The 26042-nt window shown below is 48.4% G+C and overlaps 1 protein-coding gene across 1 annotated transcript in view; it reads right to left on the bottom strand.

Moving 5' to 3' along the window:
* Nucleotides 1–26042, bottom strand: part of LOC146009853 (uncharacterized) — a 145303-nt gene that overhangs the window by 44955 nt on the left and 74306 nt on the right. The window contains exons 2-4 of the mRNA XM_083150394.1: nt 17515–17612; nt 16968–17415; nt 12169–13677 (exon numbers count right to left, since the gene is read on the bottom strand). Coding sequence (XP_083006520.1) covers nt 12169–13677; nt 16968–17415; nt 17515–17612 — 2055 coding nt within the window. The remainder of the gene's footprint in view (nt 1–12168; nt 13678–16967; nt 17416–17514; nt 17613–26042) is intronic.

Raw genomic sequence — 26042 nt, forward strand, 5'->3', positions numbered from 1 at the left:
TAACACTCCTCTGGCCATATCTCACTTAGGGGCCCATTTATCAAACCATATTTGTGGATAAATCGCCGAAAACACACGTTTTTGGGGTTTAGCCACAAATATTAAGTATCTCCTAAATGTATCAAAGGGGGACCGCAGCAGGAATCTGAAAATCCCTGCTGCGATCCCCCCTGCAGCGCCGCCGGCCGCATCCCCCATAGGTTTCTATGGGGATACGAAGTTGCCCGATGTATTAACATCGGACAGCCCGGCATCGCACCCCTGGGCTATCGCCATTCTGATATGGCGATAGCCCATTGTAGCCTATGGCTGCGGGATCGCACTGCCGTGCGGAGCAGTGCGGTCAGAGGGGTCGGCGGGCGTCAGCGCATAACTGCGCATGCGCAGACCCCCCGCTTCCGGGTCAGGGCTTCGCAGGGACAGGCTCCTTTCGGAGCCCTGTCCCTGCGCCCTTCTAATGATACATCCAGGCGGTATAACTCAACACTGCAATGCGATGTCCGGCGATGTCACTGTGCCGGCATCGCACTATGTTGATCTCCTTTTATCTCCTCCAGGATTGACTTTACATATTGAACTGCTGACTTCCAAACAGGATTATAGATGTGAAATGTGTGTTCGGGAGTTTGTCCTCAGTTCTGATACTGCGTATATCATACACAGCTCCGCCATTGTGCCTACATTCCGTGGAACGCATGCGCCGTAGCGCACAGCGGCAATCCCTATGGCCGCGCAGCTGGAAGTAGGACGCCGGAGCTATTTTAGCAGTTTTCTTGTCTTTAAAAACAAAAGCAAGGTGACAACTTAGTTGATTACATATTTATTACTTTATGTGTATACAGATAGTGTGTATTCTAGCACCCCACATCCTGCGCAGTTTCACTTTCCTGCCTGGGGTGTCGCTCTCTCTTGTGGATCTTCTAGCACACTCGGGTCTGTAGCTCATAACTGAGATACAGACTGGACTGCTCTAGAAGGAGCTGATTGCGACCCCCCAGGCTAGAATGAACACTACAGGGAGCACATAACTGCTGTCACATCCATATGGGCACACTGCGATTATTCACAACCAGAATAGTGAATCAGGCGCAAATAAAAGTAGTAATATAAGATTGACGTTAGTCTGCGTATGGGCTGCTCTCAGATAACAACCAGGAAAGTCGTTAAGCTGAAACTATACAAGAAAATATATACAAGGACAAAGATCCCTCGCATATATCTCATAGAGAGCGCCACACAATCGCAATCGCTTTATCAGTATTTTTATTAATTAATTAAATAGTAATAATAATGGTATATACCAATAACAACAATTCAAATACAACATAACATAAATAATACATTCACTAAAAATGAAATGAATTTGGTTAGAGAAGTTTGGCCAATGATGATTAAACACGATCACCGGACTTCTCAGTCCTCATTTATAAACGAAAGTGAAAGTTCCTTGTGGACACTTAATAAAGATGTTTTCTGGAGGAGATGGAAATAAGCAAAGTTTAACAGGCTCACCGCTGTGTCGGGTTTGGGACTCTGCAGACAGCTACCTCGCACACGCCGCCAGAGGGGTGATCTCTCAGGTACCCCCTTGTTGCTTCCCTGCATTGCAAGGTGGGTGTCCCTGTAATCCTCCCCTGATGTATTGGTAATAACATAGAAGTTATGTTGAGTTGTTTTGTCCTTGTGCGACGCTAATGCTAACGTGTGAAAAATAAAATCACTATGATTATTCCAATAAAATAAATCAATGGTGCTAACAGATCGGAATACCTAATGTCAAATATAGTAATCACATTCCAATGGTCCAAGGTATAAGTACTGAATATTCCCTATCTGCAATACCACCAATATTGTAGAATAACAATAAAGAGCGACCACTATTAGTAGTGAGAGTTCCAATTATAATACACTGTGGGCAACATACACATCCCTACACAGCGGTATCTACCGCTCAGTGGCGTAACTACTGTAAGGCAGCCTCAGCTGTCCCTTGGGGAAGCAAGTGGCAGTGGGGTCTGTGTGGGCGGCGGCTCCTGCTCCACGCACTGACATGCTGCTGCCTGCCGCTGCCCACTGACGGAGGTGAGTCAGTCGCAGTGCAGGTGTGGCCATGGCAGAGATGACAAATCCCCCCACTGATTAAATTCACTGTACACCGAGCCGGCTATTGGCTACTGTGTACAGGATGAGCAGGCGGATGGGCGTGCTAGGGCGGCCTGGAATGCGTCGGAGCCAAGGGAAGCGGCAGTGTCTGCTGGTCTCTCTTCCTCTCTCCTGCTTCAGCTTCTCCGTGATGTCATAATGTCACATGCTGGTAAAGCACACTGGAGAGGAGCCCGAGGGGGGGGGGCACCACAAACTTTTTGGCAGGGGGGAGCAAAATGTATAGTTATGCCACATTAGTATTTCACTCTGTGAGCAGCAGGTGACAGTACAGTGCACCGTTATATCATTAGATATTTCGGCTGTGCTACACCGCCTCATGAAGACACATTATCATGTGCGCCGTGGTACTGTGACTTCGTGTTTAGGGAACCAGTGGTCATCTTAGATCTGGAGCTTGGTGTCCCATAAATAGGTCCAGTAATGACTCTGACCTTCAGAGAGTACGGTGACCGCACAGGCACACGTTATATGGACACACGTTGTATGTCTGCTCATGAGACAACGTCCGGCCATGACTCACTATCACGGTGTCACACCTGAACCAAACTCTAGTAACAGCCCTTGGTGAAGTGAAGCCTCAGAACACAATCCACATAGGCTTAGATGCCAACCGTGGCACCCTACATTAGCAAGACTGCTACACAAACTCAGGTATAGCATCAGTCCTAGCGCCTTTACTCACACATAAGACAATCTACAACTCTTGTGTAGTGACACTGCCAAACAAACATCTCCAATCGCTCATCTCTGCTCTAACCACTAACCCCAAGCGACTTCTTAATACCTTTTATTCACTTCTTAGTCCCCCACATCTGCTATCAGTGCACCTGCTTCATGGGAAGAGATTGAGAAGATCCAAAATTAACACCTCATTCTGTGGCCCCCTTAATTACCTATCTGAACCCTCTTGCACCTTCTCTTCAAGTGATACCACAAAAGGAAGATGAAGTATCAACGTTCCTCCTGATCCTCCTACTCTACTGCCTCTCTTCCTGATCCTCCACCTCTCCTCCTGATCCTCCTACTCTACTGCCTCTCGTCCTGATCCTCCTACTCTACTCCTGATTCTCCTACTCTACTGCCTCTCCTACTCTACTCCTGATCCTCCACCTCTCCTCCTGGCCCTCCTACTCTACTCCTGATCCTCCTACTCTACTGCCTCTCCTCCTGGCCCTCCTACTCTACTCCTGATCCTCCTACTCTACTGCCTCTCCTCCTGACCCTCTACTCTACTCCTGATCCTCCTACTCTACTGCCTCTCCTCCTGACCCTCCTACTCTACTCCTGATCCTCCTACTCTACTGCCTCTCCTCCTGGCCCTCCTACTCTACTCTTGATCCTCCTACTCTACTGCCTCTCCTCCTGACCCTCCTACTCTACTCCTGATCCTCCTACTCTTCTGCCTCTCCTCCTGACCCTCCTACTCTACTCCTGATCCTCCTACTCTACTCCTGATCCTCCACCTCTCCTCCTGGCCCTCCTACTCTACTCCTGATCCTCCTACTCTACTGCCTCTCCTACTCTACTCCTGATCCTCCACCTCTCCTCCTGGCCCTCCTACTCTACTCCTGATCCTCCTACTCTACTGCCTCTCCTACTCTACTCCTGATCCTCCGCCTCTCCTCCTGGCCCTCCTACTCTACTCCTGACCCTCCTACTCTACTGCCTCACCTCCTGACCCTCCTACTCTACTTCTCCTGATCCTCCTACTCTACTTCTCCTGATCCTCCTACTCTACTGCCTCACCTCCTAATCTGCCTACTCTACTGCCTCTCCTCCTGATCCTCCTTCTCTACTGCCTCTCCTCCTGATCCTCCTTCTCTACTGCCTCTCCTCCTGATCCTCCTACTCTACTGCCTCTCCTCCTGATCCTCCTACTCTACTGCCTCTCCTCCTGATCCTCCTACTCTACTGCCTCACCTCCTGATCCTCCTACTCTACTGCCTCTCCTCCTGACCATCCTACTCTACTGCCTCTCCTCCTCACCCTCCTACACTACTGTGTTGCCTTCTGACCCTCCTACTCTATTCCTGATTCTACTACTCTACTGCCTCTCCTCCTGAACCTCCTACTCTAGTACAGATGCTCCTACTCTACTCCTGATCCTCCTCTACTGCCTCTTATCCTGATCCTCCTACTCTACTGCCTCTCCTCCTGAACCTCCTACTCTACTGCTCCTCCTACTCTACTGCCTTGCCTCCTGACCCTCTTACTCTACTAATGCATCTTCTCCTGACCCTCCTACTTTATTGCCTCTTCTCCTGATCCTACTCTACTGCCTCTCCTCCGGAACCACCTACTCTACTGCCTCTCCTCCTGAACCTCCTACTCTAGTACTGATGCTCCTACTCTACTCCTGATCCTCCTCCTCTACTGCCTCTTCTCCTGATCCTCCTACTCTACTGCTCCTGATCCTCCTACTCTACTGCCTCTCCACCTGAACCTCCTACTCTACTACTGATGCTCCTACACTACTGACTTGCCTCCTGGCCCTCTTACGCTACTTATGATCCTCCTACTCCTGCATCTTCTCCTGATCCTCCTACTCTCCTCCTGGCCCTCCTACTCTATTGCCTCTCCTCCTGACCCTCCTACTGCCTCTCCTCCTGATCCTCCTACTCTACTGCCTCTACTCCTGATCCTCCTACTCTACTGCCTCACTTCCTGATCATCCTAATCTCCTCCTGATCCTCCTGCTCTACTGCCTCACCTCCTACTCTACTACTGCCTCTTTTCCTGATCCTACCACTCTTCTGACTCTCCTCCTGACCGTCCTACTCTACTACTGCCTCTTCTACTCTACTGCCTCACCTCCTGATCCTCCTACTCTACTGCCTCTCCTCCTGACCGTCCTACTCTACTACTGCCTCTTCTCCTACTCTACTGCCTCACCTCCTGATCCTTCTACTCTACTGCCTCATCTCCTGATCCTCCTACTCTACTGCCTCACCTCCTGATCCTCCTACTCTACTGCATCTTCTCCTGATCCTCCTACTGTACTGCATCTTCTCCTGATCCTCCTTCTCTACTGCCTCTCCTCCTGATCCTCCTTCTCTACTGCCTCTCCTCCTGATCCTCCTACTCTACTGCCTCTCCTCCTGATCCTCCTACTCTACTGCCTCTCCTCCTGATCCTCCTACTCTACTGCCTCACCTCCTGATCCTCCTACTCTACTGCCTCTCCTCCTGACCATCCTACTCTACTGCCTCTCCTCCTCACCCTCCTACACTACTGTGTTGCCTTCTGACCCTCCTACTCTATTCCTGATTCTACTACTCTACTGCCTCTCCTCCTGAACCTCCTACTCTAGTACAGATGCTCCTACTCTACTCCTGATCCTCCTCTACTGCCTCTTATCCTGATCCTCCTACTCTACTGCCTCTCCTCCTGAACCTCCTACTCTACTGCTCCTCCTACTCTACTGCCTTGCCTCCTGACCCTCTTACTCTACTAATGCATCTTCTCCTGACCCTCCTACTTTATTGCCTCTTCTCCTGATCCTACTCTACTGCCTCTCCTCCGGAACCACCTACTCTACTGCCTCTCCTCCTGAACCTCCTACTCTAGTACTGATGCTCCTACTCTACTCCTGATCCTCCTCCTCTACTGCCTCTTCTCCTGATCCTCCTACTCTACTGCTCCTGATCCTCCTACTCTACTGCCTCTCCACCTGAACCTCCTACTCTACTACTGATGCTCCTACACTACTGACTTGCCTCCTGGCCCTCTTACGCTACTTATGATCCTCCTACTCCTGCATCTTCTCCTGATCCTCCTACTCTCCTCCTGGCCCTCCTACTCTATTGCCTCTCCTCCTGACCCTCCTACTGCCTCTCCTCCTGATCCTCCTACTCTACTGCCTCTACTCCTGATCCTCCTACTCTACTGCCTCACTTCCTGATCATCCTAATCTCCTCCTGATCCTCCTGCTCTACTGCCTCACCTCCTACTCTACTACTGCCTCTTTTCCTGATCCTACCACTCTTCTGACTCTCCTCCTGACCGTCCTACTCTACTACTGCCTCTTCTACTCTACTGCCTCACCTCCTGATCCTCCTACTCTACTGCCTCTCCTCCTGACCGTCCTACTCTACTACTGCTTCTTCTCCTACTCTACTGCCTCACCTCCTGATCCTTCTACTCTACTGCCTCATCTCCTGATCCTCCTACTCTACTGCCTCACCTCCTGATCCTCCTACTCTACTGCATCTTCTCCTGATCCTCCTACTGTACTGCATCTTCTCCTGATCCTCCTACTCTACTGCCTCACCTCCTACTCTACTACTGCCTCTTCTCCCGATCCTCCTACTCTACTGCCTCTCCTCCTGACCGTCCTACTCTACTACTGCCTCTTCTCCTGATCCTCCTACTCTCCTCCTGATCCTCCTACTCTACTGCCTGGCCTCCAGATGCTCCTACTCTACTGCCTCACCTCCTGATCCTCCTACTCTACTGCCTCACCTCCTGATCCTCCTACTCTACTGCATCTTCTCCTGATCCTCCTACTCTACTGCCTCTCCTCCTGATCCTCCTACTCTACTGCCTCGCCTCCTGATCCTCCTACTCTACTACTGCCTCTTCTCCTGATCCTCCTACTCTACTGCCTCGCCTCCTGACCCTCCAACTCTACTCCTGATCCTACTATTCTACTGCCTCTCCTCCGGAACCACCTACTCTAATACTGATGCTCCTACTCTACTCCTGATCCTCCTCCTCTACTGCCTCTTCTCCTGATCCTCCTCCTCTACTGCCTCTTCTCCTGATCCTCCTACTCTACTGCCAGTCCTCCTGAACCTCCTACTCTAGTACTGATGCTCCTACTCTACTCCTCCTCCTCTATTGCCTCTTCTCCTGATCCTCCTACTCTACCGCCTCTTCTCCTGAACCTCCTACTCTACTACTGATCCTCCTACTCTACTGCCTTGCCTCCTGACCCTCTTACACTACTACTGCATCTTCTCCTGACCCTCCTACTCTATTGCCTCTTCTCCTGATCCTACTACGCTACTGCCTCTCCTCCGGAACCACCTACTCTACTGCCTCTCCTCCTGAACCTCCTACTCTAGTACTGATGTTCCTACTCTACTCCTGATCCTCCTCCTCTACTGCCTCTTCTCCTGATCCTCCTACTCTACTGATCCTCCTACTCTACTGCCTCTCCTCCTGAACATCCTACTCTAGTACTGATGCTCCTACTCTACTCCTGATCCTCCTCCTCTACTGCCTCTTCTCCTGATCCTTCTACTCTACTGCCTCTTCCCCTGAACCTCCTACTCTACTACTGATGCTCCTACACTACTGCCTTGCCTCCTGATCCTCCTACTCTACTACTGCATCTTCTACTGATCCTCCAACTCTACTGCCTCTCCTCCGGAACCTCCTACTCTACTGCCTCTCCTCCTGAACCTCCTACTCTGCTGCCTCTCCTCCTGAACCTCCTACTCTACTGCCTCTCCTCCCGAACCTCCTACTCTAGTACTGATGCTCCTACTCTACTCCTGATCCTCCTCCTCTACTGCCTCTTCTCCTGATCCTCCTACTCTACTGCCTCTCCTCCTGAACCTCCTACTCTACTGCCTCTCCTCCTGAACCTCCTACTCTAGTACTGATGCTCCTACTCTACTCCTGATCCTCCTCCTCTACTGCCTCTTCTCCTGATCCTTCTACTCTACCGCCTCTTCCCCTGAACCTCTTCTCTACTACTGATGCTCCTACACTACTGCCTTGCCTCCTGATCCTCCTACTCTACTACTGCATCTTCTCCTGATCCTCCAACTCTACTGCCTCTCCTCCGGAACCTCCTATTCTACTGCCTCTCCTCCGGAACCTCCTACTCTACTGCCTCTCCTCCGGAACCTCCTACTCTACTGCCTCTCCTCCTGAACCTCCTACTCTACTGCCTCTCCTCCTGAACCTCCTACTCTACTGCCTCTCCTCCTGAACCTCCTACTCTACTGCCTCTCCTCCCGAACCTCCTACTCTAGTACTGATGCTCCTACTCTACTCCTGATCCTCCTCCTCTACTGCCTCTTCTCCTGATCCTCCTACTCTACTGCCTCTCCTCCTGAACCTTCTACCCTACTGCCTCTTACCCTGAACCTCCTACTCTACTACTGATGCTCCTACACTACTGCCTTGCCTCCTGACCCTCTTACTCTACTCCTGATCCTCCTTCTCTACTACTGGATCTTCTCCTGATCCTCCTACTCTCCTCCTGACCCTCCTACTCTATTGCCTCTCCTCCTGATCCTCCTACTCTACTGCCTCTCCTCCGGAACCACCTACTCTACTGCCTCTCCTCCTGAACCTCCTACTCTACTGCCTCTCCTCCTGAACCACCTACTCTACTGCCTCTCCTCCTGAACCACCTACTCTAATGCCTCTCCTCCTGAACCTTTTACTCTAGTACTGATGCTCCTACTCTACTCCTGATCCTCCTCCTCTATTGCCTCTTCTCCTGATCCTCCTAATCTACTGCCTCTTCTCCTGAACCTACTACTCTACTACTGATGCTCCTACACTACTGCCATGCCTCCTGACCCTCTTACTCTACCCCTGATCCTCCTTCTCTACTACTGCATCTTCTCCTGATCCTCCTACTCTCCTCCTGACCCTCCTACGCTATTGTCTCTCCTCCTGATCCTCCTACTCTACTGCCTCTCCTCCGGAACCACCTACTCTACTGCCTCTCCTCCTGACCCTCCTACCTTACCGCCTCTTCTCCTGATCCTCCTACTCTAGTACTGATGCTCCTACTCTACTCCTGATCCTCCTCCTCTACTGCCTCTTCTCCTGATCCTTCTACTCTTCCGCCTCTTCCCCTGAACCTCCTACTCTACTACTGATGCTCCTACACTACTGCCTTGCCTCCTGATCCTCCTACTCTACTACTGCATCTTCTCCTGATCCTCCAACTCTACTGCCTATCCTCTAGAACCTCCTACTCTACTGCCTCTCCTCCTGAACCTCCTACTCTACTGCCTCTCCTCCCGAACCTCCTACTCTAGTACTAATGCTCCTACTCTACTCCTGATCCTCCTCCTCTACTGCCTCTTCTCCTTATCCTCCTACTCTACTGCCTCTCCTCCTGAACCTCCTACTCTACTGCCTCTCCTCCTGAACCTCCTACTCTAGTACTGATGCTCCTACTCTACTCCTGATCCTCCTCCTCTACTGCCTCTTCTCCTGATCCTTCTACTCTACCGCCTCTTCCCCTGAACCTCCTACTCTACTACTGATGCTCCTACACTACTGCCTTGCCTCCTGATCCTCCTACTCTACTACTGCATCTTCTCCTGATCCTCCAACTCTACTGCCTCTCCTCCGGAACCTCCTACTCTACTGCCTCTCCTCCTGAACCTCCTACTCTACTGCCTCGTCTCCTGAACCTCCTACTCTAGTACTGATGCTCCTACTCTACTCCTGATCCTCCTCCTCTACTGCCTCTTCTCCTGATCCTCCTACTCTACTGCCTCTCCTCCTGAACCTCCTACCCTACTGCCTCTTACCCTGAACCTCCTACTCTACTACTGATGCTCCTACACTACTGCCTTGCTTCCTGACCCTCTTACTCTACTCCTAATCCTCCTTCTCTACTACTGCATCTTCTCCTGATCCTCCTACTCTCCTCCTGACCCTCCTACTCTATTGCCTCTCCTCCTGATCCTCCTACTCTACTGCCTCTCCTCCGGAACCACCTACTCTACTGCCTCTCCTCCTGAACCACCTACTCTAATGCCTCTCCTCCTGAACCACCTACTCTAATGCCTCTCCTCCTGAACCTCCTACTCTAATGCCTCTCCTCCTGAACCTCCTACTCTAATGCCTCTCCTCCTGAACCTCCTACTCTAGTACTGATGCTCCAACTCTACTCCTGATCCTCCTCCTCTATTGCCTCTTCTCCTGATCCTCCTAATCTACTGCCTCTTCTCCTGAACCTACTACTCTACTACTGATGCTCCTACACTACTGCCTTGCCTCCTGACCTCTTACTCTACCCCTGATCCTCCTTCTCTACTACTGCATCTTCTCCTGATCCTCCTACTCTCCTCCTGACCCTCCTACGCTATTGTCTCTCCTCCTGATCCTCCTACTCTACTGCCTCTCCTCCAGAACCACCAACTCTACTGCCTCTCCTCCTGACCCTCCTACCTTACCGCCTCTTCTCCTGATCCTCCTACTCTAGTACTGATGCTCCTACTCTACTCCTAATCCTCCTCCTCTACTGCCTCTTCCCCTGACCCTCCTACTCTATTGCCTCTCCTCCTGATCCTCCTACTCTACTGCCTCTCCTCCGGAACCACCTACTCTACTGCCTCTCCTCCTGAACCTCCTACTCTAGTACTGATGCTCCTACTCCTGATCCTCCTCCTCTACTGCCTCTTCTCCTGAACCTCCTACTCTAGTACTGATGCTCATATGCTACTCCTGATCCTCCTAATATACCGCCCCTTCTCCTAAACCTCCTACTCTACTACTGATGCTCCTACACTACTGCCTTGCCTCCTGACCCTCTTACTCTACTACTGCATCTTCTCCTGATCCTCCTACCTTACTGCCTCTTCTCCTGATCCTCCTACTCTACTATCCTGATCCTCCTACTCTACTACTGCATCTTCTCCTGATCCTCCTACCTTACCGCCTCTTCTCCTGATCCTCCTACCTTACCGCCTCTTCTCCTGATCCTCCTACTCTACTGCCTTTTCTCCTGACCCTCCTAATCTACTAGTGCCTCTCCTCCTACTCTGCTACTATATCTTCGCCTGATCCTCCCTTCCCTATATAAGTCCCTTTTGAGGTTCTTCATGAAGTTGGTTGACTCAAGTTGGTTAACAAACGCAAGTCAACCACGCCATTTTCCATTGAGGATTGGCTCATCGATTTTTATATATCAATGGTGGAGACCAGCTTAGCTGTAATGGAAATGTTGGGCGGTTTAGCGGAGTAGAGAGGAATCAGCCTCCAATATCAGATGCGCTCTATCATCTTGTGAGCCATGCCCCCATGCTTGATTTATACTACTTACCCACAGGCACATGGGGATCCTCTCCACACACCCCCCCCCCCCCCCATCGTCACTTGTACCAATATAAAACTCCAATGAGACATTTCGATCACCTTGCTTTCAATTTCTTTTACCTTTTAAAACATCTTAAAAATGTCCAGCAGACAACCTGGGTGTCAGTGATAGATTATATTAATTTATTGGTGTACAGACGATAACATTGCGTGTCTTGTCCATATATACACTGTAATATTGAAATGTTCTTATTCAATATATAAAGAATAAATAGTATCAAATCAAACTTAGCATAAAACTCATTCCACTCGTCATTGCGCACAATACACACTAAACGCTTAGTCCAGCAAAATACTGTAAGCGTCAAATTCAGATGTTCAACATATATTCAACGTCACCTCAATGAAGGCACAAATGTCACCGTCACTCAGCAAAAGGCAGCCATTTTGCCACAAAGCACTTCAGGGATATCACGGAATCCTATTGGATGGATAAGACGCATTGTCATGGTACAAAATGGCCGCCGCTAATTAAAACCATTAGATACTGGTACCCAGTCATTGTGTCAGTGAACAACAGTTGGAAATTGCAGGTACAATGCTAGTTCCAGGCCACTTGTAGCATAGCTTATGTCAACTTCTAAGACCGGCAAGCTGGAGTAGACGTCTTTTTTTGGGCGTGAAGGGTGAAATTTAATAGGCTGCAACTTGCAGGTTGTGCTGGACTTTACCGCTTTTAAAATGGTTCTGGCATAGCATATCCACGCCTGTACGAGTTTGTGGCCATGCAATCAGGTCTGATTCAGGCATAAAGTCCCAATCAGATCTCGTGGGTCGGACTTGGAGCTGAAGTTCCAGAATGTACGGCAGACTGAACTTCAGAATGTTCTCCTCTATGTGTTGTCTGATGTTTAACAAAATCTGATTTACGTGTAAAACATTTCCCACACAGAGAACATGGAAAAGGCTTCTTGTCTGTGTGACGTCTCTGATGTTTAATAAGACTGGACTTCTGTGTAAAACATTTCCCACACTCAGCACAGGGAAATGGCTTCTCCCCTGTGTGACTTCTCCGATGTTCCACGAGATGTGATTTCTGTGTAAAACATTTCCCACACTCAGGACATGAAAATGGCTTTTCACCTGTGTGACTTCTCTGATGTTTAAGAAGATTCGATTTCTTTCTAAAACATTTCCCACATTCTGAGCATGCAAACGGCTTCTCACCTGTGTGGATTCTCTGATGGTCAACAAGGTTTGATTTCTTTGTAAAACATTTCCCACACTCCGAGCATGGAAATGGCCCCTCGCCTGTGTGAGTTTTCTTATGTCTAACCAGATGTGACTTGTTTGTACAGCATTTCCCACACTCAGAACATGGAAATGATTTCTGTTGTGTGTGACTTCTGAGATGTGTAACAAGATATGCTTTTTTTGTAAAACATTTCCCACACTCAGAGCATGGAAATGGCCTCTCACCAGTGTGACGTCGCTGATGTTCTACAAGATGGGATTTCTGTGTAAAACATTTCCCGCACTCAGAACATGGAAATGGTTTCTCACCTGTGTGTGTTTTTTGATGGTCAGCAAGACCATCTCTGCGTTTAAAACATTTTCCACACTCAAAACATTGAAATGGTTTCTCCGCTGTGTGACTTCTTTGATGCCTAATTAGACTTTTCTTTTTAAAACATTTCCCACACTCAGAGCATGGAAACAGAATCTCACCTGTGTGACTTCTCTGATGTTTAATAAGCTGATAGAACTGTGTAAAACATTCACCACACTCAGAGCATGGAAATGGTTTCTCATGGATGTGACGTCTCTGATGTGTAACAAGATGTGCTTTTCTTGTAAAACATTTCCCGCACTCAGAACACCGGAATGGTGTCTTACCTGTGTGACGCATTTCATGTTCAAGAAGAAGTGATTTGCGATTAAAACATTTCCCGCACTCAGAGCACACGAAAGGCTTCTCACCTGTGTGATGACTCTGATGTCTCTGAAGATGGGATTTTTGTGTAAAACATTTCCCGCACTCCGAACACGGAAATGGCTTCTCCCCTGTGTGACTTCTTTGATGTCTAACAAGATGTGATTCCTGCGTAAAACATTTTCCGCACTCAGAGCATGGGAAAGGTTTCTCACTTGTGTGACATCTTTCATGTGTTACCAGATGTGATTTCTGTGTAAAATATTTCCCACACTCAGAGCATGGAAATGGTTTCTCACCGGAGGGACTTTGATGTAATTGGTTTGTACAACATTTCCCACATATAACGGACTCCAAACATTTACCACATTCTGAACATGACAAGACCGTATCATCTGGATCAAGTGTACTGTGCCCTGTAATGACCCATTTAACAGGAAAACATTTCTCATTATTAGAGGGCACACTGATTAGTTCTTCTGTGATGTCATCTTCGCTTTTAAAATCTGTACACAAAACGATGCGCGCCTCCGAAGGGTCCCAGCCTGGGAATCCACCTGCTGGAAATAACAATTTAATTCTATTAGTCAGTGCAAGAGGCGCAGTGGTTTTATCTCATGATGGCTAAGGAGTAGGTGGTCTTGCTAAGGACAAGTCGGACTGGAGTGGTCACTTTTCAAGGACAGTCTTATATGTGCCCATTAGTAAGTATTGTCCGATAATCCATGTGATCACTAGACATTATTCACGACGCGACAGAAACCACACAATTCAGGAATAGTGACCAATCTCTACTGTTCTGGTGCCTACAGGCCCAGGGGCAAACTTGTTAGGGCAAAACAAATCATTTCTACTTATTTACACATGGCGGTCACTGTTATACTCTCTGCATTACACGGCGGTCACTGTGATACTCTCTGCATTACACGGCGGTCACTGTGATACTCTGCATTACACATGGCGGTCACTGTTATACTCTCTGCATTGCACAGCGGGCACTGTGATACTCTCTGCATTACATGGCGGTCACTCTGATACTCTCTGCATTGCACGGCGGGCACTGTGATACTCTGCATTACACGGCGGTCACTGTGATACTCTGCATTACACGGCGGTCACTGTGATACTCTGCATTACATGGCGGTCACTGTGATACTCTGCATTACACGGCGGTCACTGTGATGTTCTCTGCATTACACGGCGGTCACTGTGATACTCTCTGCATTACATGGCGGTCACTGTGATACTCTGTATTACATGGCGGTCACTGTGATACTCTGCATTACATGGCGGTCACTGTGATACTCTGCATTACATGGCGGACACTGTGATACTCTGCATTACATGGCAGTCACTGTGATACTCTCTGCATTACATGGCGGTCACTGTGATACTCTGCATTACATGGCGGTCACTGTGATACTCTGCATTACATGGCGGTCACTGTGATACTCTGCATTACATGGTGGTCAGTACATGGCGGTCACTGTGATACTCTGCATTACATGGCGATCACTGTGATACTTTGCATTACATGGCAGTCACTGTGATGTTCTCTGCATTACACGCCGGTCACTGAGATACTCTGCATTACACGGCGGTCAAGGTGATACTCTGCATTATATGGCAGTCACTGTGATACTCTGCATTACACAGCGGTCACTGTGATACTCTGCATTACACAGCGGTCACTGTGATGTTCTCTGCATTACACAGCGGTCACTGTGATGCTCTCTGCATTGCACGGCGGTCACTGTGATACTCTGCATTACATGGCGGTCATTGTGGTACTCTGCATTACATGGCGGTCACTGTGATGTTCTCTGCATTACATGGCGGTCACTGTGATGTTCTCTGCATTACATGGCGGTCACTGTGATACTCTGCATTACATGGCGGTCACTGTGATGCTCTCTGCATTGCATGGCGGTCACTGTGATGTTCTCTGCATTACACGGCGGTCACTGTGATACTCTGCATTACATGGCGGTCACTGTGATGTTCTCTGCATTACACGGCGGTCACTGTGATACTCTGCATTACACGGCGGTCACTGGGATGCTCTCTGCATTGCATGGCGGTCACTGGGATGTTCTCTGCATTACACAGCATTCACTGTGATGTTCTCTGCATTACACGGCGGTCACTGTGATGTTCTCTGCATTACACGGCGGTCACTGTGATGCACTCTGCATTACACGGCGGTCACTGTGATGCACTCTGCATTACACGGCGGTCACTGTGATGCACTCTGCATTACACGGCGGTCACTGTGATGCACTCTGCATTACACGGTGGTCACTGTGATGCACTCTGCATTACACGGCGGTCACTGTGATACTCTGCATTACACGGCGGTCACTGTGATGCTCTTTGCATTACACGGCGGTCACGGTGATACTCTGCATTACACGGCGGTCACTGTGATGCTCTTTGCATTACACGGCGGTCACTGTGATACTCTGCATTACACGGCGGTCACAGTGATGCTCTTTGCATTACACGGCGGTCACTGTGATACTCTGCATTACACGGCGGTCACTGTGATACTCTGCATTACACGGCGGTCACTGTTGTGGAAGTCAAAATTGCAGCTCTACGCCATTAAGGTATTACTAACGCCCTCTGCGCAATTCCAGTACGCCATTTGCGTCTTATTAGCTTAAACGTAACTACCAAGGTCGGACGTGAAACATTAATGGTTAATTCTTAAAGAAATGTTCCCTTTTGTCTTTCTTTGTTTGCGAGAAACACAATGTTGCTTTGATTTAACCTGTTACAATTACCGTCAACAGTCGCAAAGGTCAGTATAGTGAAACAATCACTATATATGACCTTACAGATACCGAGTCTGTGTTATATAACGAATCAGTGTGCATAAGAAACAATTACTACTGTATAATTCCAGCTCACATCAGTTCCCAGTTTCGCCTCAGTCCAAGAACAAAGGAAACAAGCATGCTCTGGCAAGATTCCCATGAACAGGAAGACGACCCTGTGAAGCTGAGAGCCAATGAAGAGTTGCCCAAGCCCCTTTCCTTTACCCAATGATCATACAGTCTGACCCCACACCCCTTTGCTTTAAAGGCCTAAGCCCGGGATCCCTGAGCTCATTATTATATGTGATCTAGCCAGAACGCATATCCCAAGAGCTTGGGGATTCTTATCCGGTCGTGGTATCTGCTTCCTCTTGACGGTAATTGATATTCCTTATATGTGCTAGTTTTATGTGTTAGCTGTGCCTGCATTTGCATACTTTTTGTAATACTGTTTCTTCTGTGCATAAGCTGTATCGCATCCTTTTATGTTTTATATTGTGTGTCATCCTTTAATCACCTGCGTCCACTTTGGACTTAAATATATACAGACTGTGATACTATCTGCTTTACATGGTGGTCACTGTGATGCTCTCTGCTTTACATGGCGGTCACTGTGATACTCTCTGCTTTACACGGCGGTCACTGTGATGTTCTCTGCTTTACATGGCGGTCACTGTGATACTCTGCATTACACGGCGGTCACTGTGATACTCTGCATTACACGGCGGTCACTGTGATACTCTGCATTACACGGCGGTCACTGTGATACTCTCTGCTTTACATGGCAAAAACTTTAGGTTACATTTTCCCTGTTTTCACTGAGCCTCAAAGTTACTAACAGAAGGTAGGCTGGAGAAGCCCCAAGAAATACACTTGATTTTTGGGTAGGTGGTACCACTTTCCGAAGGAATCTCTTACAGGCTAATGGCTCTTGACTCCCCCACTGGACTAACAGAGGAGAGTGTAGAACAAGAGATTGCTGTAGTGACTGAGAAAGGAGAATGTTTATGGATTAGGTGTTTATTACTTACCTGTGCTGATATCTGTAGGGATTTCCTCCTCCTTACACTGCTGATCACCCCTCACATACGTCTCCTCTTCTCCCTCTGTATCTTCTGCTTTCATATCAGTCACATACGTCTCTTCTTCTCCCTCTGTATCTTCTGCTTTCATATCAGTCACATACGTGTCTTCTTCTCCCTCTGTATCTTCTGCCTTCATATCAGTCACATATGTCTCTTCTTCTCCCTCTGTATCTTCTGCCTTCATATCAGTCACATACGTCTCTTCTTCTCCCTCTGTATCTTCTGCCTTCATATCAGTCACATACGTCTCTTCGCTTCCCTCTGTATCTTCTGCCTTCATATCAGTCACATACGTCTCTTCTTCTCCCTCTGTATCTTCTACCTTCATATCAGTCACATACGTCTCTTCTCCTCCCTCTGTATCTTCTGCCTTCATGTTAGTCTGATCATCTTCCTAAATATAGTACAAGATGCTATAAAACACACAGCTTCTGTACAGATCATATAGTGACAGTCACTTTGGTATATTTGGGAGACCCTAAATCCCACATACCTGATCCTCCTGTGGGGTCCTGTGATTCTCCTCTGTACAATCCTGGGAATACAGAGGACGGGGACATCTCTCTGGGGTATTCCTGTTACTGGGCCCATCTGTAGGAGACACGCAGTGACTAAGGACATTGTATATATGTGATTATCCTGGGAATACAGAGGACGGGGACATCTCTCTGGGGTATTCCTGTTACTGGGCCCATCTGTAGGAGACACGCAGTGACTGAGGACATGGTATATATGTGATTATCCTGGGAATACAGAGGACGGGGACATCTCTCTGGGGTATTCCTGTTACTGGGCCCATCTGTAGGAGACACGCAGTGACTAAGGACATTGTATATATGTGATTATCCTGGGAATACAGAGGACGGGGACATCTCTCTGGGGTATTCCTGTTACTGGGCCCATCTGTAGGAGACACACAGTGACTGAGGACATTGTATATATGTGATTATCCTGGGAATACAGAGGACGGGGACATCTCTCTGGGGTATTCCTGTTACTGGCCCCATCTGTAGGAGACACGCAGTGACTGAGGACATGGTATATATGTGATTATCCTGGGAATACAGAGGACGGGGACATCTCTCTGGGGTATTCCTGTTACTGGGCCCATCTGTAGGAGACACACAGTGACTGAGGACATTGTATATATGTGATTATCCTGGGAATACAGAGGACGGGGACATCTCTCTGGGGTATTCCTGTTACTGGCCCATCTGTAGGAGAGACACAGTGACTGAGTACATTGTATATATGTGATTATCCTGGGAATACAGAGGACGGGGACATCTCTCTGGGGTATTCCTGTTACTGGCCCCATCTGTAGGAGACACGCAGTGACTGAGGACATTGTATATATGTGATTATCCTGGGAATACAGAGGACGGGGACCTCTCTCTGGGGTATTCCTGTTACTGGGCCCATCTGTAGGAGACACGCAGTGACTGAGGACATGGTATATATGTGATTATCCTGGGAATACAGAGGACGGGGACATTTGTCTGGGGTATTCCTGTCACTGGCCCCATCTGTAGGAGACACACAGTGACTGAGGACATTGTATATATGTGATTATCCTGGGAATACAGAGGACGGGGACGTCACTCTGGGGTATTCCTGTTACTGGGCCCATCTGTAGGAAACACGCAGTGACTGAGGACATGGTATATATGTGATTATCAGATGCTGGGTGTATATAGGGGACCCCCATACCTGACCTCCCCTGCACAATAAATGTCTCCTCTTACCCAGTGATGTGAGGGGCCGGTAATTCTCCATCATCACGTTCTTGTACAGACCCCTGTGTTCCTCTATATACTCCCCCTCCTGCATGGAAAGATAGACAGTGACATCCTGACACCTTATAGGCACCTGACACACACAATTATCACCCAAACAGATCCCCCAGTATTACTGTAAAACGTCCCAATCCCAGCAGTCACCTCTCCGGTCACATCCCACCGTGTTACTGTATAACGTCCCATTCCCAGCAGTCACCTCTCCTGTCACATCCCCCGGTGTTACCATATAACGTCCCATTCCCAGCAGTCACCTCTCAGGTCACATCCCCCGGTGCTACTATATAACGTCCCATTCCCAGCAGTCACCTCTCAGGTCACATCCCCGGTGTTACTGTATAACGTCCCATTCCCAGCAGCCACCTCTCCGGTCACATCCCCCGGTGTTACTGTATAACGTCCCATTCCCAGCAGTCACCTCTCCGGTCACATCCCCCGGTGTAACTGTATAACGTCCCATTCCCAGCAGTCACCTCTCCGGTCACATCCCCCGGTGTTACTGTATAACGTCCCATTCTCAGCAGTCACCTCTCTGGTCACATCCCCCGGTGTTACTGCATAACGTCCCATTCCCAGCAGTCACCTCTCCGGTCACATCCCCGGTGTTACTGCATAACGTCCCATTCCCAGCAGTCACCTCTCCGGTCACATCCCCCGGTGTTACTGTATAACGGCCCATTCCCAGCAGTCACCCCTCCAGTCACAACCCCCGGTGTTACTGTATAACGGCCCATTCCCAGCAGTCACCTTTCCGGTCACATCCCCCGGTGTTACTGTATAACGTCCCATTCCCAGCAGTCACCTCTCCTGTCACATCCCCCGGTGTTACCGTATAACGTCCCATTCCCAGCAGTCACCTCTCCGGTCACATCCCCCGGTGTTACTGTATAACGTCCCATTCCCAGCAGTCACCTCTCCGGTCACATCCCCCGGAGTTACTGTATAACGTCCTATTCCCAGCAGTCACCTCTCCGGTCACATCCCCGGTGTTACTGTATAACGACCCATTCCCAGCAGTCACCTCTCCGGTCACATCACCCGGTGTTACTGTATAACGTCCCATTCCCAGCAGTCACCTCTCCGGTCACATCCCCCTGTGTTACTGTATAACGTCCCATTCCCAGCAGTCACCTCTCCAGTCACATCCCCCCGGTGTTACTGTATAACGTCCCATTCCCAGCAGTCACCTCTCCGGTCACATCCCCCGGTGTTACTGTATAACGTCCCATTCCCAGCAGTCACCGCGTGCATTGTGAATAGTGACAACCCAGGAATATCCCGGGTAGACACTGCAGTGTAAATGTGTTGAATCCAGAATCTGCTATGGAGAGGTTGACACGTTGGATCCTGGATTTTGCTGTGGTATAAGTAGCCTATTCTCCCTGTGCAGACATAGTACAGATTAGTACCTGTTAATAGGCTTTCCTCTACTCCACCATGGCAGCATACATATGGGTTACGCCCTCTTGGGTAGATATCTGGAAAGGAACACAAAAAAACAGACACTGCCCCTATATAAGGACCTCCTCCCTTGGGCTCTGTGTCTTATTAAACAGCTCCTTATAACATAATACTTAAATACTTAAATACTTAAATGGGACGGGAAAAACGGCTGCCATGGTGGAGTAGAGAAAAGCCTATTAACAGGTACTAATCTGTACTTTCCTCTACCTCCCCATGGCAGCATACATATGGGTATACCCAAGCAGTTTTACTTCACTGGGTGGGACATACATAATTACGAAAGGATACGGTTACTTCACCACCTCCGTCTGTAGATTGTACGTATTACTATCATACGACTGCGCTCAATATTTTGCGCCCCATGCTGGCATCTTGGGATGCTGTGACGTCTACCCTGTAGTGCTTGGTAAACGTGTGTGCAGATGACCAGCACGCTGCTCTGCATACTTCTTCTATTGATGTGGACTCCCTTTCGGCCCAGGATGCCGCCAAGGACCTGGTCGAATGGGCTTTAAGCCCCACCGGGATTTCCACTTTCCTAATTTTGTATGCTTCACCGATGCATGCTTTAATCCATCTTGAAATGGTAGTTTTGGTAGCTCCCAGCCCTTTATTCCTGCCTTCCATCAGTACGAACAGTCTTTTTGATTTCCTAAAAGCCTGTACCCTTCTTATGTAAGCTTTTAAGGCCCTCGTCACATCTAGATTGTGTAGCCTTTCTTCTTTAGTATTCTTAGGATTCGCACAGAATGAAGGAAGGATTATTTCTTGGTTGAGATGGAAGCTGGAAACTACTTTAGGTAAAAATGTAGGATTCGTCCTCAGCACTGCCCTGTCTTCGAAGAAGTTTAAAAATGGTTCTTGCACCCACAGGGCCTGGAGCTCAGATACTCTCCTTGCTGACGTAATGGCTATAAGAAAAACCACTTTCATCGTAAGATACTTGAGCGATATCTCCTCTATAGGCTCGAATGGAGCCTCCGTCAGTGCGTTAAGTACCAGATTAAGATCCAACGGGGCCATGGGGTTGTGGAAGGTTGGCCTGATCTTTTTAATCGCCTGAACGAACCTCTGGATGTACTTATTGTCCGCAATTTTTGTATCCAACATCGCCCCAATGGCCGAAATCTGTACTTTTAAAGAATTTGCCGCCAGCTTTTTCTCTAATCCCGCTTGCAGGAAGTCCAGAATGGTAGGTATTAACCTAGGGTTTTTGTTATTTTCTTTACAGAAGAATACATACTTGCCCCATATTCTATAATAAGTCACGGATGTCGACTTCTTCCTTGCTTTCAGTAATGTGTCGACTACTTTCTGGGAAAACCCTTTCCCTCTAAGTGTCCTGGTTTCAGTAACCAGGCCGCCAGGCTCCAGCTTGCTGGCTGTCGTTGATGAAACCGACCCTGCCCGATGAGATCCTCGTGGTCGGGTAGGAACCATGGCCCCGCTATCGCCATCCTTACTAGTTTGGCAAACCAAGGTCTTCTTGGCCAGTAGGGCAGGATTGTTATTACCGTGGCAGTCTCTCGCTGTACTTTGTTCAGGAATCTGTGGATGATTGTAAACGGGGGAAACGCATACACCAGCTCCGCTCCCCACTTCGCCGTGAGAGCGTCCGTCTGCCATGCTGTCGGCTCCCAGTGTCTGGAGATGAACCTTGGAACCTTTGCATTGCTTGCCGTTGCCATCAGGTCCACTTCTGGTACCCCCCATTCTTTTGTCAGTTGTGTAAACACCGCTGCTGACAACTCCCACTCTCCTGGGACTAGCCTGTACCTGCTCAGAGCGTCTGCCCTGACGTTTTCTCTCCCTGCCACGAACACTGCCGAGATGCTCCTGACATGACGTTCTGCCCATTTCAGGATAAGCGTGACTTCTGCCATCAGTTTCCGGCTCCTTGTACCCCCTTGCTTGTTCAGGTACATGACCACTGACTGGTTGTCCGATCTTATTATCAGATCTTTGCCTCTTATTAGCTCTTGAAATTCTTGACATGCCAAGAACACCGCCCGCATCTCTCTTACGTTTGAATGTTGCCGGCCCATAGCCTGGTCCCATTCTCCTTGTGTCGACTGCTCTTCGCACACCGCGCCCCATCCTGTCTCGCTGGCGTCCGTTGTCACCACTACTTGTGGACTGGTCGCGAATGACTTCCCCTTGGTCAGCCTGTGTGCTTTTGACCACCAGAGCAGATCTTCTATCGCTCCTTTTGACAGATATATTCTCTGTCTTCGGTCCTTCGCATCCCCGTTCCACTGTCTCAAGAAGCAATTCTGCAGCGTCCTGATGTGGAATCTGGCCCAACTGGTCGTATCTAATGCGGCCGACAGGATACCGAGTACCCTCATGCAGTCTTCTGAGTACACCACCTTTTTCCTTAACATCCCTTTTACCTCCTGTAGAAGCTTTAGGCGTCTGTCTTCTGTTAATTTTATAGTCATTTCTTTTGTATCCAGAATGACCCCTAGGTACTTCACCTCTTGTGTCGGTACTAGCTGACTTTTTTGGATGTTGATTAACCATCCGTGTTGTCTCAAGTAGTCTAGCACTATCCTTGTATGTGCTTCCGCCATTTCTTTGGTATCTGCCGCAATCAAAAGGTCGTCCAAGTACGGCCAGATTGCAATGCCTAACACCCTTAAGTTGGCCACCAGAACCACCAGAATTTTTGTAAAAGTTCTCGGGGATGTAGACAGGCCGAACGGCAGCGATGTGAACTGGTATGTTATTTGTCTTAGGCGAAACCTGAGAAACCTTTGGTGTCCCAGAAATATCGGGACGTGTAAGTATGCATCCTTTAGATCGATTGTTGTTAGAAACATCCCTCTTTCTATATCTGGTATGATGGATCTGATTGACTCCATTCTGAATTGTTTCACATGAACATAGGTATTCAGCCTTCTTAGGTCTAATATAGTTCTGAACCCCCCTGACGGTTTTTTCACGACAAAGAATCTTGAAAACCATCCCAGATCTTCGTCTTGTTTGGGAATTCTTATGACCACTCCTTGTTCTATCATGGTCTGTAGGCTGCTGAATAAGGCCGCCCTTTCTTCCGAATTGCTGGGGATAGGTGATACTTCCATCCAGCTTCCTGGTACTGTGACAAATTCTATTTTGTAACCTGACGAGACTACTTCCAATACCCACTTGTCCTGTACTGACTGATGCCAAGCATGTTGATATTGCATCAGCCTGCCGCCTACTTTCTCTCTGGCGTCATTGCTGGTTTTGCCTGAAGGCAAACCTGCCATCTCTGCCTCTTTGTCCACGAAAATTATATCTGTTACCCAGCCAAGGCCTGCGAAAGCCTCTGCCTGGCCTATATGTTTTCGCTTCTCTGAAGTCCGTGGACTGGTACCGGGATGATTTATTGAATGACCCCCTTCTTGCGGCCTTATCTTGCGGTAGCCATACCGACTTACCACCTGATACTTTAGTGATAATTTCGTCTAATTGTTGCCCAAACAGGTAATTCCCTTGGAAGGGCAAAGAGATAAGTTTGTTTTTGGACTGACTGTCCGCCGCCCAAGGCTTCAGCCACAAGGCCCTTCTTATAACCGCAGTTGTAGCATTAGATCTGGCCGCCAATCGTACCATATCCAGGGAAGCATCACATAAAAATTCTACAGCAACCTGTATGTTTTGTACCACCTTCAGCAGTTCTGACCTCTTAATGCCATCCAACATGTCGGACTCCAGGTCCTGGCACCATGATCTTAGGACTCTGGTAGTCACTGCTACAGCTGATGAAGCCTTCATAGAAGCCCCTATTGTGGTATGTTGCTTCCTCAGACTCATCTCAATTTTTCTTTCCATTGAGTCCTTAAATATGTTCGCATCCTCTAATGGGAGCGTCGTTTTCCTTGAGATGCGTGCTATAGCCGCATCCACCTTGGGTGCCTCATCCCACTTTTTGACCTGCTCATGGTCAAAGGGGTACATCTTAGATACTCTTAGGGGTACTGCCACCTTTTTATCGGGGTGTCCCCATTCCTCTTCCACTACCTCTTGTAGTGTCTTAGATAATGGAAAGGCTTTATTTTTCCTCTTTTTGTCCTTAAACAAAAGATCCTGCAGCTTACCCTCCTCCTGAGGGTCCTCTATGTTGAGTGACTTATGCACTAAGCAAAGTAGGTTCTCCAGTAAGTCAGGGTTAAACTCCACCCCATCTTTTTCCTGGAATACTTCTCCTTCTTCCATCTCTTCCTCTGGCTTCCCAGAGGGGCCTGGCTCTGATCCTTCGGAATCAGAACGTACTGCCCTAGGCCTCTTCCCTGAGGACTTGACAAACTCATCTTTAGACATAAAGGTGTCTGCCAGCTCAGTTTTAAGCAATTTAACTAAATCAGTTATCTGTATAGATCCCATCTGTACTGAGCTCCTGCATTTGCTGCATTCAGGACCTGAACATTTGTCAGGTAATGCTTTATCACAGGATGAGCACTTCCTTTTGTGCTTAGCCTTAACTTCTCCTTTTTCTTTGCCAGTATCAGACCTAGCAGAAAAACCCTATTTTGGTTATATGCATAAAAAAATTTTCTTAGCCAAAACAGCGCTATTTCAATGTGGCTTACCCTGGCTTACTCGGCTGTTTTTTCTCTTCCTCCATTATTATTTTTATCACAGACTCACTGAAACAACATGAGACCTCCGTTATAGGTAAGTAAAACAACCAAGTCCCAGCAGCGCTGCTGCTTGTCGGGACCTTACCCCAGTCTGCTGGTATCAAACACACGCTTTCCGCTTGTCTGCACCTCCGTATGGACACAGTCCTGTGCACGATCACCGGCATCCAGACACTCTGAGACGCATTCTGATGACCTCAGACGCTCTCAGGCGTCTCCTATGTACCACGCGTGACGCCCTGCGTCATCACGCGCCGCGTCACGGAAGTGCGCCTCTCCCTCTGTATCCATGCCTGCTGCTAATGCCGGCGTCGTTACCCGCAACCGCTCCTGGCGGCGGGGTACTCCAGCAGATGGACGTCCCAACTGCCCTCGACAGCGGGGGTCCAAAAACGCCATTACCCCTTACTGCACTCGGCAGGGGAGCCAGCCTTCTTCTCAGCCACTTCACAGGGTAAGCCATGCACATCTACCCGGAAAGGAAAAAAAGACACAGAGCCCAAGGGAGGAGGTCCTTATATAGGGGCAGTGTCTGTTTTTTTGTGTTCCTTTCCAGATATCTACCCAAGAGGGCGTAACCCATATGTATGCTGCCATGGGGAGGTAGAGGAAAACAAGATTGCTATACTGTTCTTATAAGGGAACGGTTTCTTAAAAGCTCCATATAAAAGATTGGCATTTGTAATGTAATAAATGACTATCTTCCTTTCTAAGGGTAAATGAATGAGACTTGTAAGGTATATTGGAGTCTCGCACTGCGCCATATAAAGATCCTTTAAAAGCTTTTGGCTCTTCCACGTATTGATTTTCATGGAATGCAAGACGATTCTCCCTATGTGCTTGCTATGGGTTATACCTGTAGGATTATAACGATGCACTAACCTCCTAATTACAGCGTGAGGTGGTCCTTATATATCCTGCAGAATAGAGGAGAAGAAACAGGGAGATCAATGTTGGGAATTGGAGGTTTTAACATATTAGTTTAATTAACATGTTCACTTTCTGATATTAGGTAGTTTTATTCCTTAAATAAAAAGGTGGGTTACATAATATTAACAACAATGGTACTTGTTTCCTATCTGGGCGCCCGCTACGTTAATTGCGCACCATGCTATTCTCCGTATAAAAATCGG

The sequence above is a fragment of the Crinia signifera genome, chromosome 6 (genome assembly GCF_055691185.1).
Source record: "Crinia signifera chromosome 6, ASM5569118v1, whole genome shotgun sequence".
In the NCBI taxonomy this organism is placed as follows: domain Eukaryota; kingdom Metazoa; phylum Chordata; class Amphibia; order Anura; family Myobatrachidae; genus Crinia; species Crinia signifera.